We start from the raw sequence: 15,811 nt of genomic DNA, 5'->3' as shown, positions 1-15,811 counted from the left end.
CCTCATCAGGGTAATTGTGTTATGCAAAGTAAAAGATAGCAGCCTCGGGTCCCGTGGCAGCGTAATTTCAGCTGGAATTGATTACTTCACAAGTTACAAGTGAAACTGTGTACCCAAAATTGCACACACATGCCTTATCTGCCTGAAGGTAATGGTATGCAAATTCTTTTGGCTTCAGTGGTCTGTGAGTGGGCTCTGAGAAGAAGCGATTAGCAAAGGAGACTTGTTTTAGCATTTGAGGTGATTATGAGAATGCTGGAGGCTAGTATCCAGGGAAGGCTCTGTATGCAAGCCTGTCAGAGGTGAGCTGGAGTCACTCAGCTGATTTCTGTTAGCCTTTTCTATTTATGATGACTGCCTGAGGGCTGAACAAGCCAGGCAAAGCTTAAAACAAAAAAAACCTCAGGTATAGCTGCACATGGACACATGCACATACACACGTGTGCACATAGCTCTTCATATAGCAAGAGAATTGTGAAGGGCACACTGAAGTTAATGAGACCAATGTGACTAAAGGTGCAAGCCAACATCTTTCCACTTTGAGCGTGGCATGAATCTACATCTAAAAAGTTGACTACCACTATTTAGTAAGTCTTGCTACAATTTTTGGCTGTGTAAAGACCCAACGAATTACTGACCACCTGATAAACATGCTGCCCTTCTTCCATCTAACAGGGAACATCACCGGTTTAGAATGGCAGGAAGGAAGAGCACCTGTGCCATCACCAGCAAACAAACAGTAGGTTGGATGGATGCCTTTTGGGCCTGCACCATTTGTGGAGCTCATTTAGCTGGTCCAGGCATAAACTACCATGCCAAGATTGATAATGGGGGGATGCATCTGAAACAGCATGTTGTTCACCTTTGTTATGGTGAAGGATGCTAATTGTTGGTGTAGCTGCTCTCCTTCATAGGGCTTTTGAAGCTTAATGATGGCTTCCGATGGCACCGACAAACCTATGGCTACCTCTCTGGCTTCATTAAATCACCCTGTTCATTTATATTTCTGAGCTGGAACAGGACTGTTTAGACTTGTATTTGGTGGCTTTTTGTGCTTGTTTCTTACTATTGGTTTGAATGCTTTTGTGTTGAATGCTTTTTGTGAAGAAAAGTACTCCTTTTCCTCTGAATGTGCAATCCTTTTCTTCTGAATGTGCATTCATAGCTTCTTAAGTCTTCAGAGGGCCATAGTTTCCACAGTGTTTGCATTTGCTGAAACAAGGCAGTAAAATGATCCACAAAGCCATATTTTGTGGTTGAACACACATCCAGTGAAGAAGGTAGCAGTGAAGGTTATGCAGACTCTGCTCAAGTTTACATAGCGGAAGTGGTTGATTACCTGTATGGCGGCATGCATTTTTAGTTGGGCTGTGGTCTTTAGGACGCATGCTTTGGATGTCCCTCATTTTCTATATGAGTGTGAACCACATAAGCTCTTATTTTGGATTGTCAGTGCTAGTCAGCTGACATTCGTTTCATCTTCCGGCTCTCAGATGCATGCCTTTCTATGGCCCTGTACTTGCTCTGCTCAGATATGAGGCATTGCTTCGTAAGCAGAAAGAGAGACAACGTGCTTTCCTCCCCAGAAATACTGTCCATTTTGTTGTTCATCTTGGGCCTCCGATGCAGCTCTGCCCTATGTGCAGTTTTGCTTCTTTCTTGTTCAAGTGGAAACAGTCATTTCTGGGGCAACCTGGAGACTGCAAAGATAAGTTCAATCAATAATTTAGTGCACAAATTGCAGTCGTGGTGCTGTGCCTGCACTGCAAAGGCAAATTCACCCTAATTTATGACTTGAGAATGAGAAATCAGATGGTGTGCACTCCAGAAATAAATTCACTTGCTGAGCTGACTACTCAGCTGACAGATGTGTCGGCACCACAGACCTCTCTGGAGACTTGCAGAAGTTCCTTTGGCCTATCAAGAAGCACTTTGCATCATCTCCCATGGCTCACTTTGTTAGTGTCATGTGCACATACATGCAAAACTGGAAGCTGAACGGGATGTGTGACGCTATTTTGGGTTGCTGTGTAGTGTGACACTATTTCACATAAATGTTTCCTTGGGGGAAATTCCAGTATTGCAGATAACTGTTTTTTTGTTTTGGTTTGGTTTGGTTTTTACGTCCTTACACTTGTGATTATAAAACTATGCACCTGTTGTGGTTTAACCTGACTCTGGCAGCAAAGCACCACAGAGCTGCTTGCTCACTTCCCACCCAGTGGGATGGGGGAGAGAATTGGGGGGGAAAAAGTAATACTTGTGGATTGAGATAGACAGTTCAATAGGAAAGAAAAGGCAAGGGGAAAAAAAAAAAAAAGATTACTCAGAATAAAGCAACGCACAATGTAATTGCTCAGCACCAGATGACTGATGCCCAGCCAGTCCTCAAGCAGTAGCAGCCCCCACAGTCAACTCCCTCGTTTTAGGGTTGATCAGAACACTGTATGGCATGGGACATCCTTTTGGGCAGCCTGGCCAGCTGTCCTGGCTGTGCCCCCTCCCAGATCCTGCTGCACTCCCAGCCTCCTTACTTCCAGGGCAGCACCAGGAGCAGAAATAGTCTTGGTCTTTTGTACGCACTGCTAAAAAAAACTAAAACATGGTTGTGTTATCAACAGTCACATCCTAAATCCAAAACAAAGCACCATACCAGCTACTAAGAAGAAAATTAACTCTGTCCCAGCTGCAACCCAGCTGACCTCCACGTCATGATTTGCTCTAAGATTCTACACACAGTAGAAATGGCAAACACGTTTTTGATGGACTTTGCTGTGAAAAGGAGTCTGATAGCAATTGTGGCATGATGAAAAAAAGAGAAAGAAAAAAGGGAAGAAGGGAAGGTTACCCACAGGTTCATAGCTGATGCGTCTCTGACACAGAGGCTGAAACCACACTGTGTGTTTTTTTTTTTTTAAATAGCTATTCTGTTTTTCTGAGAATTTTATGCACTTTTTCAGTAAGGAAGCGGTTAGCATAAAAGCATCCTTTAAACATTTCTCCTCACCTGCTTCATGTCACATCCTTCACTAGTGACCTAAGCTAGTAGGATTTAATGATTTCTTGGTGAACAAGATCATGCAGAAATGTATACATACTAGCAAAGAAACGATCATTTCTAAAATGTTATCTATTTTCACCTTCCAGGCTGTATTGTGTGCACTTATTATTCTTGGAGGTAAGATTTTTACTTTTATTTTTAATTTGATTCCTAATTCTGTAGCCATTACGTGCTTTTACACTTAACTGTGATTGAAAATGTGTTTTGGTGTGGATGAGATCCTAGAGATTTGGTTTGTTACTTGCAGGATCAGGATAATATTTGAGGATTATGTTGAAAGAAAATTGCTTGCAATTACCTTGTTTTGTGTGTTGTACTTTCAGCTGGTGGTGATGTGACAACGATAAATGGGAATGAATGCGACTATGTTATTTTTGACCCTGGCTATGTCCAGTTGGAGCATCCTTCTCAGATCAGATGGTACAAGGGAGGCATGCTCTTAAAGCAGGGGACACATGGCAGTACTGGGTATGGCCAGTGGCTTCGTGTCTTTCGTAACGGAACACTGGGGCTCCGCATTGTTGGGAAGGAGGATGCAGGACAGTACACAGCTAAGGTCTGCACCAGCTCCCAGCGCTGCGTTCACCAAAGGACATTTCAGTTACATGTACATGGTGGGTGCAAGTTATCACTTTAACCTTCCCTTACTGTGTAGGGATGCCTGGATCAGATGCTAGCTTGTATTATGATGTATAGGTTGTGTGTTCCTGGCTGGCATCTTCTGCCTTTTTGTTCTTGCGTTCACATATTAACCTCGTGAGAACACTTGCCTGCCATGATTTTGATTAAACATTTGTTCTGCTCACAATTAGTATCTACACTTGTGCCACAGGTCTAGAAGCAAGATGCTACAGTTAGACTTTTAAATGCAACTATGACTTTATATCAGATCTTGATTTTGTTGTCATCTTATCCACTGCTTGAAATTACTGGCTACAAAAAATAGATAGTTATTTTGAAATCTGTGCTGACATAGCACAGTGAGCTGGTCCAGCGAGTTTTCCTGAAAGTGGCATTAGCCTTCACTAAGTGTGACCAATAGTGGGATAATGTGGTGATTTAGGGTCCTAGAAGATGCTGATTAGGACTGTTCTCCCTTTTCTGAGCATCCTTGAGATGTTACAGTTCCTTGGGGTGACAAGACACAGAAGATTAGTGGGGATTTTGCTCTGTTCTGCTTTCCTGCTTTCCGTGTTGTCAACACCACCCTCTGCTTACTGCTGCATGGCAGTTGTTGCTTTGGGTTGCATAAATTAGATGCTCCATTCTGAAGATATTTATTTATTTATTTATTTATTTATTTATTTATTTATTTTTCTTCTGGCTCTAGTACTATATTGACTGATTTGAGAGTTTGGGGATGAAAGAATTAAGTACAGATAAGCAAAATCCTTGCTTGTCAGGGCAAAATAATCTTTGCCCAGAAGTGATTAGCTTTTTGGAAACAAGCAATTATCATTAGCATGGGAATTATTTTCATTCAGACATAGAGATTACAGTAATTTTATAACTTAGATGTGCTGAATTCTGCTTATGACAAAAGACATAAGGCTTATTGTTTCCGTTTACTTCTGACACAGCAGCTGTTGTAAATGCCAGGATCCAATTTTGTAGAGAAACTCTGAAAACGTACTCTGGGTTTTGGTCAGTGTCAAAGACAATATTCTAGATGTGTCCCTAGGCATTAATATATATGACGGATGCCGATTCATAATACACTCTTGGTATGCCTTGTAACCTCCCTGTAGGATTCTCCCTTCTTAAATCTAATCCAAGTAAACTGCTTCCTCAGCATGATGAGGCATTGGACTTTCTTAGGGTTCTTAGGGAACTGTTCAGGGACTTAATTCATTATTTGCCTTTTCTTCAAAGTAAGCTGTGTTGGCATGCAGATCCTGCTAGATTACTTGTAAGCCAGTGTGGAAATGCTTCCAAGGTAGTAAAAGATTTCAAAAAGCTGAAGTATGGGATATCCTGTATCTCCCTGAAGTAAATATTCACGTGCACGTATTTCAACAGGATACCTTGTCAGAGGGGTTGTAGGTTACTGCGTTGCTTTTCACCTGGCCTGCCTGCAGTCAGCTGGGTACATCCATGCCATCTGGAAGAAAGACGGACAGCGAGTGGCTCAGATCAGAAGGAAATCGGTGAACACCTTAGAGGTCTACTGCAAGAGGGCCCATGTGTTCTACAACGGCAGCCTAAGTCTTTGCCCCACGGAATGGAGAGATCAGGGAGAGTATGTAGCAGAAGTGTATGACCAGGATGGCTTGCATTTGCATCAGATTTTTCACCTGGAACTGAAGAGTAAGTCTGAGCAAGCTATACACGTGTGTTAATGTATGTATTTCCAGAAGGTGTCCTTTCTGTGTTTGCATGCCTCACTTTGGGTTACAAAATGATTAGAGGAGTCTTTTCCCAAATGATGCATGTTGTCGACAAATGAAATATCCGGAAAAACATTTGCACATTTCTTCCCTTCCCTTCTCTTCTCTGAGTGTAGTTGTGTTGTAGGATTCAAGTCTAAATGTATAGGTTGGATGGGGTTAGCAGAGAAAGGAGATGCACTTATTTCTATGGCAAGTTCTGAAAATAACATGTAGATGGTGTATGCTACTCTGGCAAGTTTCCTTTTCCAGACCCTGTTTTCCAAAGGTGTCTTAGTTCATGAAATTCAACAAAATGGTGGCCCAAGACCAGTCACTTTCCCCCTGAGCCAGCATATGAAGAGAAGTATGCCAGTATGAAGAAAAGTAGAAGTGTAAGCAATCTCCATTAAATATTGAATTGGGAGAGGGTCCAAGCAGGGTCCACATTCCTGTGCTTTACCTCATGTTTGTATCAACCTCAAATTGCATCTTGTAACAAGAAGCCAGGCCCCTATCCCTGCTTGTGAGTCCTGTGCCACAGAACAGTTTGCCTGTGGGGAGAGGGTACCTATATGCACAGGTTAATGTCTGGAATGAGTGCTTGGGACAGTCATGTGCCTGAGGGTGGTTCTTGTCATGTTCAGACCAGCTTTTCAGATGATAATTTTGGGAAGTCCTACTGCATTTCAAGCCTTTTCCAAAGCACAGGAGACCTGGCTCTTGGGTGTGATGTAAAACCAAATCCTGAAGGGTGGCATGCCTGTCTTTGTGACGGTGTGCTCGAGCTCTGATTCCATATGTACTTCCTCATGTTCCCTTTGCTTGCCAGCACTTGCAATGCCCTTCGTTTACTATCTTTCTCCCTTGTCGGGAAAGAGCGGGTGGTGGGGAAGAAGCATTAGTAAAATGGAAAAGAAACTACCAGGTTACAAGTTAAGTTATCAGAGCAGTCTCAGAACAAATTTATGTTTATTGATTTTAGGCTGATACATCAATTATAGCAAAGCACACTTTCACTTAACAAGAGATGTGAGCAATATTCCTGCTTGTGGTTGCCGTATGGCATATAAAATCCTGTAGTTATGAGCTGATGTTTTTCTCCCCTCAGAAGTGGAAATACTTCAAGATATCACAGAATTTATGGGTGGATCCATATTCCTGAATCTAACAGAGATGATGCCGGAACACTTCTTCCAGGTAGTCTGGAAAAAGGAAAACACGGAAGTGGCTTGGACAAATGGCTCTTGGTTTTGGTACCATGGAGAATACATTAACAGGTCTGAGATTGTGTCTAGTCACAGCCTTAGACTAGACAAGATTGAGACAAGTGACCGTGGCAGGTATTCTATAGAAGTGAAAGACAGAGATGGCAGAGTTGTGTACGAAGGCATCACTAATGTGAATGTTGGTGAGTATTGCTAAAAAATGAAAAGCTTTCTTGAGTCCAGACTAGAGACAGAAACCTGTCTGTGTATTGGGTTATGTAAGAGATTGGGTACTGGATTACCTACTGGATTATGTAAGAGACGGCCCCAAATGCACGAGCAGTCATGTAATTAGCAGAGAGATGAAGCACAGACTTCCTGGGGTAAGCCTTGCTGGGTAAAGCTGGGTGTTCTTTTGCCAGTGCCTACTTCAGCCAGAGTGGCACAAGGTGTCGTTTGAGTTCTACTTTGTTACTCCACTGTATCTAGGAAATACTGTGAGCTGTGATAGAGGAATGAGTTTCGGGGGGCCAGTAAATGCTGTATCTTTAAATGATTGCTGGTTTAAACGTATCAGAAGGGCTTTCAGGTGAATTTGAGTTTATGACTGTTCCCCAACTTGAGAACAGGTTCACCTGCACATCTGCAGCGGTTCCTGTGGTGGGGAAAGCAGGAAACTCTCAATGCAATGCTGCTTATGATGATGGTTTTGTTCTAAACTTCACAGCTTTTGTGATGGAGAAACTGAACCAGAGGGATACAGGGAGACTCACAAGTTTAAGCGAGGTGTGTTGCGATAGCAAACAACCTAGCATGTGAAAATAGCATGCCAGCTATTATTACCACTACACCTTATCAATTTCTCAGTTGGTGGCATAAGACAAAGAGCAGCTGGTGGCAGGTTGGCTGAGGTCTGTCCTAATGCCTTGGATTAGTGTCCTGTATACGCCTTGTGAAAAGCAACCGCTTGGTTGCAGATCACTTAAGGAAAGTCAGTAGGACAACCTCTAATTTTAGAAGTCAGCTTTCTGATATTGTACTTACAGGACATAAGAAAAATGATTAAGATCACAAAAATTAATGATGTAGCTTCAACCTGCTGTACTGTAAATGTTTTGACAACTAAATTTTAATTGTAGAGCAAAAGGACACACTTGGAAGAAATCCTTCTCTCTATGTTCTCATAGCATCAGCAGCTGTTGTAGTTACTATTTTATTGGTTGCACTGATAAGGGATTTTCAGAAGCCTGGGCACAGGGCAGGTAAGAAATCTCCTTCAAAACCTAAATAGCCTATTTAAATAGTAATTGATGCATAGATCCAGTTCTCTGCATTCAGGAGATATCTGACTGTGGGTTTTGGTGTGAGTTTGGTTCAGAGGAGCAGGCTGCAGCTTTACATTGCTGTCAGTGCTGGTGACAGCACATGGCTCTGCTGCAGCGACTGACCGCCTGAGGCCTTTCCACACTGATGGGAGGATTTTCAGCCCTGCTTGCCAAGGTCCGGTGCTGAGAGTGTCCAGGCTGGTCCTGTGTCTGCAGGGTGGATTTGTGGCAAGGCTTTAGGAGGTTGTGGCAGCTGCCGTTCTCCTGTTTGTGTGGTGTGTGGTCTGCTGAGAGCTGTGTTATTATTTATTTATTTATTTTTCCTGTGGTGGGACATTGACTGGTAGGATAGGGCCTCATATCTCTGCTTGTGGGACTTGTGCCCTGCTGAACTCCCCTGGGTTTGGTCACTTCTGGGAGCACAGAGTTGGTGAGTGCAGGCAAGGAGAGGGACCCATGTTTCCTCCTGAGCTGGTGAGCTGGGGCTGAAACCAAGGCAACCTTCCCAAGTGCCTGGCAGTGTTGCACAGTATGGATGAAGCTGATTGCTGCTCCATATCCCTGTTAGCTCTGAGGCATGTGTGAGTTTTTACCTCTACCTGAAGATCTTTTGTTTTCTTAGTTCTGAGTAGCTCACCCCCAAATGTGGGCAAGATGGGATGGAGAACCTCCTTTCCCTGCTTCAATGCCTAATGGTAGGAGAGGGTGGAAAAGGGTGGTCTTCTGACAAGAAGCAGTTAGTTATTGCCCCGCAGTGCTTTGCAGTTGAAATGCAAAGTTGGTCCACCACATAGGTAATGAAGACATAAGGTAGTTTGTCCTGTCTGGTAGGAAGGGGTAGGTAGTTACTTGAAAGGCTTAAAAGCTGAACAGAGGGGGAGGACTTCTCAGAATCATAACATGGCTTGTGTTGGAAGGGACCTTAAACATCACCCAGTTCCAACACCCTGCCATGGGCAGGGACACCACCCACTAGACCAGGTTGTTCAGGGCCTCAACTAATCCGGTCTTGAACACCTCTCTGGGCAACCTGTTCCAGTACTTTACCACCCTTTGAGTGAAGAATTTCCTCCTATCCTCTAATCTCTAGTAAGTGATAAGATATAGGGAATTGAGCTATATGCAGACTATGAATTCTTTGACAGCTTTCTGCAAATGCTTCAGGTATATTTGTCTGCTTTTCACTTGACTTGGTTTAACTCCTGGTTAGCAGTGCCAGTCCTACAGCATTCAAGCTTGAGACTAAGAGATGATAGAGACTATCCTGAGCAACATGAATGGTCTGAAAATGGTGAGTATGTGTCATTATGTGCCTTCCTATGGGTCACAGACAGGGATCTAAGAGTGTGATGTGGCTTGTCTGAGTTTGGGTTCATGAGGCATGATTGTCTTATGCAAGCAGAGTACTGTAATCAAGGGGAACTTTTTCTAACATAAAAACATCTGAAATTTGAAAGATCCAAAGACAGCACTTTGAGCTGCCGACAGCATTAATACTAGGATAATTACATGTGTGCTGCACTAAGACTATGTAGATAATGAAAAACTATCTAGATAATGAGTTGTTTCTGCAATCTCAGATCCTTCTTCTGCCCAGCATAGTGGGCTGTGTTCTCTTTAACGCTGTGCAAACTTGTGGATCTTGGTAGCTCCTCACTGCATGGGGACTGCTGGTGCTTTCGCCTGTTCTTTCACTTGCTCTGCACATTTGTTAGGCATGACACTTTTTGGGCAGAGGGGCTTGTTCAGATCATGTAGGGCAGGTTTCTCTTCTGTCTTAACTGCAGCGATCCTTCCAATTTGCTGTTGGCCAGCAGTCCTGCTCCCACTAGTTCAGTATGGAGGGAAAGATCCATTTGCATGTTGCTGCCTCAGGCATGACTGGGATATTCTGGGTGTTCTCCATCTGTCATCGCTGGGTGTAAGAAAGTCCAGAGCTGGGGCCCGTGCCATCAGAAAGCAGAGGTACAAACTGAGCCAGGGTTTGTTTGCAGGGCGAGGGGAGTAGGCACCCCAGGAAGGCAGCAGGACTGTGGTATCCCAAGGCCCTTACCTGTCCAGGTAGCAGAGTCCCCTGTGGTGGGGTCAGTCTGTGCTTGTGGGTGCCCCTGTGAAGCTGCAAGGGAGCGTGCACTGTGAGCTCTAGCTTGGAGTGTCATGGTGTCTCTGCTGGCAGCTGGCCACTTGGTTACAACTCATGTAAAGAAAATCAGTGAGACAGCCTTTAATTTAAGGCAGTCCTGTTCACACGTGTTCTTTGACTGCTTCTACCACCAGTGCCAGCCTTTGCCACTTGCAGCCCTGTCTCTTTCCTGTGTTATCTTCACTGTCTTGTCTAGTTGTTGGCATTGAGGAGATTTCTGTTCAACTGACTTTTTCCTCCAGCTGAAGAAAGACCCAAGTTGCCAGAGCTGAAAGGCAGGAAAGCTGCAGAGCCTCCTACTTCAGTTCATGAAGTGTGTGGTGTCCCCAGCGTTGAGAACAGCATCCATCCAGCATTTGAGGACTGCATTCCATCCAATGTTGATTATCCCACTCCCCCGGTGTTTGACAGTGCTCCTGCAGAATTTGAGGAGTTCCCTCTTCCAGGGTTTGAGGACTTGAAAGACAAAGACTGTGTTGTTATGGACAATGCATACCATGCATCTTCAAGGTGCAAAGCATCCTGGAAATACAGTGAAGGAAGCAAATCCACTAAGTATGCTTTGATCAGAACGGGGTACGCAGAGGACAAACCTGGAGATTTGGAATGGAGTTCTTACTATCAGATTTGCCAGGAAACATGTTAACAGTATTGGACTGAGGTTTGGATTCTTCCCTTCTCTCTCAGCTGGCTTTGAGCTAACATTGCAGTTCTGCTGTTGCTCAGATGAATCTGCTGCTTCACATGCTTAGAAGAATTGGTAGAAACCTGAAGAGAAGTGTCTCTGGGGATTAGCTTGTTTTCCAGGGATAAGCCCTTCTCTACCCTTTGTGCTTCTGAAGGTCTTCCAGGAGGACCCCTTAGAAACTCCTTGGAGAAGAGGCATGGTAACTAACTGTGAGAGGAGTTGAGCTGAGCCTCTGCCTCTTTGCTTCTGTTAAAAGGCCCCACTGAAGAAAAGCAGGACCTTGGGGATGTCTGGAGGCCATGTCAGGCCCAGACCTCAGTCCCCATTTGTTGTGTGGTCCATGCACCTGTGTAAATGCACAGGGAAGAGGATGAACACCCTAACAGCTTGTTGGACGTGGGCAGCTTGCCAAGCCTTCATCTGATGTATGATGATACGAAAGGTGCAGTGTAACTCAGTAGACTTGGATGTGATTTCACTGTAGTGTTTGCTAGACAGCACATTAAGGAACTTTTTTTTTTTTTTTTTTTTTTTTTTTTTAAGGAGGAAAAAAGGAATGCAGAGAAACCAGAACATTGCTAGCAAAGGGGTATAGCCATATCTGTAATTAACAAGGCTGTTCATTAACGGCAATTAGATGTGCTTTCTTCAATACCTGTATTAAATTGAATCTCAAATGGCATGTAGTAATTTTTGTGAATGTTTTTTGTATTACAGCTATAAGGTGCTTCTTGTAGGTTTCATGAAATATCTTTCCTTATGGAATGCTGAATAAAAGTATTTTCTCTTATAACTGAAGAGCTGTTGCTGAGTATTGCTTTGAACTGGGATTGTTCATATAATGTGACTAAGTACATCCTAATGCCCTGTGTGTGGACAGTATCTACAACTTCATATTCTAACCCTAGAGTAAACAGATAATTTTGTGGTGTCTCTTTACAGCAAAGACATGATCATGATTACAGTCCCACTTCCTCACCGCCCTTCCTTGGGAAGCAGAACAAGCCCTCTGTCTTGTTCTGGGAAGGTCGTTCTCACTTTGCTGTGGAGAGTGCACCCAATCTTTCCACATCTTTCTTCATCTGGGTTTCTCACAACTGAGTGCAGTTTTCCCATTGAATTTTACAGCTATCAGGATAAATGCCCGTCTTTACAACTCTTACCCTTCCTACTGTGTTCAGAAAGGAGGTGATAGATTTTTTTTTTTTTTCAAGAGGCTCACCTGCTAGCTCGCATTCAGGCATATCAGAGCAAACACTTGGTTCAAAACCTGAGGTTTGCTTTCCAGTCTATGGTGTGAGTTTGACTCTTGGTGGTGTAAGTCCTCTTTAAATTCCTGATGGATGCTGATAGAAGACCAAGAAAGTGATTCAGCTTATTATAGAATGATATGATCATAGAATATCCTGAGTTAGAAGGGACCCACAAGGTTCACTGAGTCCAACTCCTGGCACCACACAGATCTACCCAAAAATTCAGACCATATGACTAAGAGCACAGTCCAAACACTTCTTAAACACCGACAGGCTTATGCCTTGAACATCCTATCGCTGGTCACTAAAGAGCACAGATCGGCACCTGCCCCTCCACTGGTCCCCAGATCTGGTCCTCAGGGAAACGGCTCTGTAAAGGCAGTGCCACCTAGCACGCAACACAGGGAATATTTTGGAGGAACTTTCCAAGTGACGTTGCCACTGGGGATGTCATTCTGAAGCACCGCGTCTTATGGAGACCAAGTTCTGTGGTGCACAGCCTATTATAAGCCGCAGTTGGAATCTCAAGCTGTCATCTCAGCTTGACTGGCTCCTGAAGTTGGAAGTATGCAGAAAAAAGTCAACAATGTGCTCCAGCCTTTTTCGCCATAATGTCTAATCTGTGGTGGTTTGCAAAGGGGTTTTGTGCCCTGGCAGCAATACGCTGAGGTAGTTTTGTGGCAATGCGATGTAGTTTGGGAAGTTGTCTTGCCCTCTTATGCGTCTCCAACCTCCTCCCTTCATCAAGAGGAGACATCATGAAGCTTGAAGCTATGAATCTCATATGCAGAATAGGAGACCCACAAAGTAAAGGTAGCTGTTTGTCTTGGAGGGGGTACGTCTGAATGCCAAACTCATCTTTAGGACCCAAGCAAGACATTAAGCTCTTTCTTCTAATAGGAGCATGAGTTTTTCTGCCTGGAACATGATTCAACAGAGCAATCAACCATTTCTTTAGCTTTGAAGATGCGGAAATGGATGCTGGGTTAAAAAGAACCAGCTCCCAGGCTGTCTCTAAGAACAATTGCTTAGGGCCAAAATCTGAGTTTCCTTTCTGTTACGTGAAGGTCCAAAGAGACTCCTCCTCCCTTTTCAGTTGAGTTCGGTGCTGCCTAGTCTTAAGATTTTCGGTACTCAGTGGTGTGTGTACCTCAGGCCCTCATATTTTGAGAGGGATTGCACTCCGCTTAAGTAATATGGGAATCCCATTTTTCTGTCTCAAGGGGGAATGGTGTAATCATTGCAGATTGTGGTTGTAGTCAATTGCCATGTAAATTAAGGCCACACAAGTACATTGTAGTGTTTCATCCTCCCTTTCATTTGTAGTCTGGTTACTCCTAAATACTACATATTGGGTGAAATGTCCTAAGTAAACATTACTTTTTAATTTGAACAACTCTCTTTTTTTCTCTCCCCCCCTCCCCCCCCAAGTTTGCCAGTAGCTGACATGGTAGAAAGACCTGCTTTTCTCTTTCATTCTCGTGAAGTTAGAGGCAATGCCCATTTAAACTGCGACTGAGGCTCTGCAACGATGCAAGTCTATCTTACTCCTTCAAATTCAGTGATGCTACCTGAGTTTCCATTAATTAGCTTTCAAGGATTCAACCGATTCAAAGCTTTTGGACAATGACAATTATTTGGAAACATTCCTACGGGTTTATTTTCTTCATTTACATTTGTTTGCTCTCTCCATCCCATTCAAAGCAGTCAGGACTGGTTTGCTTCTCTCTTCTCCAAAACTTGCACTAGGAACCGTTGTTAGAATCAGAAACCTGTTCTAAGAGCATGATGAAAAATGTTGCACTCCAAGTTGGAAATTGGAGAGGAAAATGTTCCTGTATACGTAAGAATTGTACTCAAACAGCAGATTACACTTTTTCTTACCCCTTAACAGATGCCTTTACCACTTTTAACTTTAAACCTGAGAACCAATGGGTAGTTTCTACATTTCCCTTGGGGATAGCGTACTCTTCTGTATTTTGCTTCTATACAAACAGTTCAAAATTTTAAAGTCATGTTGTCAGTCATTCACCCAAACAACCTCACACGGCATTACATGTTCCCACCCCACTTCCCCCCCCACCCCCGAAAGGTCAAGCCCTGAAGGCAAGACCAGACAAGTAAATAGTGCAAACATATAAAACTAACTTGTAAATACATTACATTTTGGCAGTTTTTGGGCACTTTGTGGGGCTTAACTGTGCTTCAATGAGAAGAACGTCTACTGTTGTGAACTGCAATTACGCCTCTGTGCCACAATGTATTTTTTTGTTTGTTTGTTTTTGGAGGGGAGGGGGTGGGGCAAAATTTCTTGTGGACACCTGCAAGAGTTGCAAAATAATAATAAAATTTAGGTGAAGGAAAAGTTCCTTCTGTGTTGTTGTTGTTTTTGTTTTCTTTTCCATGCAGTCTTAAAATGAAGATACCATTTTCAGGCCCTTGGCAGATTGTAAGCATGCCGGAACACTTCACACTATGTAGATCATATTTGTCTGAAATGATAATATCATTCTGTGAAATATGTTCATCTGATTCGTGTCAATATGGAACAATGCTAGGGCCTCATAATGAAATGTGACCTTCTGTCTTACATCCTCTTGTATAAATAACCACAAGTCCAAGAGAAACAGAGTGGTTAGTGTATATAGTCCTTGTATCTTGCAAAAGGATGGTCTAGCAGTTCATGTCGATAGAGGGTTTGAAGGGTAAACCTTGAGACACGGGTCTGGGAGATAAGAGAATAGGGGGGAGTTTTTTGAGATAACTGCTGACTATTGCATGAGACACAACTTTCTGAATGTGGCCCAGAGACTACTAAATAAGGAGGGGGGGGGGGAAGCTGAAGAACAACCGAAGGACGAAGAGTGGGAGGAAGACTATGAGCCTTCAGTACGAGCGACCACCAGAGGGACCGCCAGAGACTGATACATATGCATCCATGGGATGGTTCGGGTGCTGGGAAACTAATTATAAAACCCTGCCTTTTCCAAAAGTGGTGATGAATATGTATTATCCTAGGAGCATAAAAACCATCCGCCTGATGTAAGTGTGTGTCTTGGTGGAGCAGAGAGTCCCGGCACAACCAGCACTGTTTGCTTACCTCTATTCCTTTAATAAATTGTAAACTGTGATTGTAACCCTATTTGGGACTCAGTCATTTATAACAATACCTATAGTGTGCTGTAGGCTGAAAAGTAGCCTGTGCCTCAGGTGCTGTTTTCTGCCTTTGCTTTTGTTACTACATCTTTGTAAGCCTTCAAAAGGGAAATGAAGTTATCCTATTCAGAAAAAAACACCATCCAGAAGAAACTTCGGTTGTTTTCAGGGCCTGAATTCTCACAGAAACCAAAGGCGGGTAATAGAATCATAGATTATACTGAGTTGGAATGGTCCCCTAAGGATCATTGAGTCCAACTCCTGGCACCACACAGGTCTACCCAAAACTTCAGACCACGTGACTAAGTGCACAGTCCAAATGCTTCTTAAACACCGACAGGCTTGGTACAGTGGCTGCCTCCCTGGGGAGCCTGTTCCAGTGTGCAACCACCCTCTCAGTGAAGAACCTCTTCTTGATGTCTAGCCTAAACCTCCCCTGCCTCAGGCTGACAGCATTCCCGGGGGTCCTATCACTGGTGACTGGAGAGAATAGATTGGTACCTGCCCGTCCACCCCCCTTCGCGAAGAAGCTGTAGACTGCGACGAGGTCTCCCCTCAGCCACCTCGTTTCCAGACTGAACAGGCCCAGTGACCTCAGCCGCCCCTCATAC

At 43.7% G+C, this 15,811-nt stretch overlaps 1 protein-coding gene across 12 annotated transcripts; it reads left to right on the top strand.

Annotated features, from left to right (window-relative positions):
• Positions 1-505: 505 nt before the first annotated feature.
• Positions 506-11,589, top strand: LOC311445415 (uncharacterized protein). Of its 12 annotated transcripts, XM_084537500.1 has the most exons (9): positions 506-587; positions 676-739; positions 3,148-3,178; positions 3,385-3,675; positions 5,081-5,368; positions 6,539-6,838; positions 7,775-7,897; positions 9,171-9,251; positions 10,346-11,589. In XM_084537500.1, the coding sequence occupies exons 2-9, from the start codon at positions 695-697 to the stop codon at positions 10,747-10,749; spliced, it is 1,563 nt and encodes a 520-aa protein (XP_084393626.1). In that variant the 5' UTR covers positions 506-587; positions 676-694; the 3' UTR covers positions 10,750-11,589. The 12 variants fall into 12 exon arrangements, with proteins under 12 accessions (XP_084393626.1, XP_084393622.1, XP_084393628.1 ...); XM_084537502.1 differs by lacking the exons at positions 506-587; positions 676-739 and having other exon boundaries at positions 2,953-3,178; positions 7,823-7,897; positions 9,174-9,251; XM_084537501.1 differs by lacking the exons at positions 506-587; positions 676-739 and having other exon boundaries at positions 2,953-3,178; positions 7,823-7,897.
• The last annotated feature ends 4,222 nt before the right edge of the window (positions 11,590-15,811 follow it).

Source organism: Aythya ferina (assembly GCF_964211825.1).
Source record: "Aythya ferina genome assembly, chromosome: 1".
NCBI classification, from domain to species: Eukaryota; Metazoa; Chordata; class Aves; order Anseriformes; family Anatidae; genus Aythya; species Aythya ferina.
This window is presented reverse-complemented; position numbering and strand designations above follow the sequence as displayed.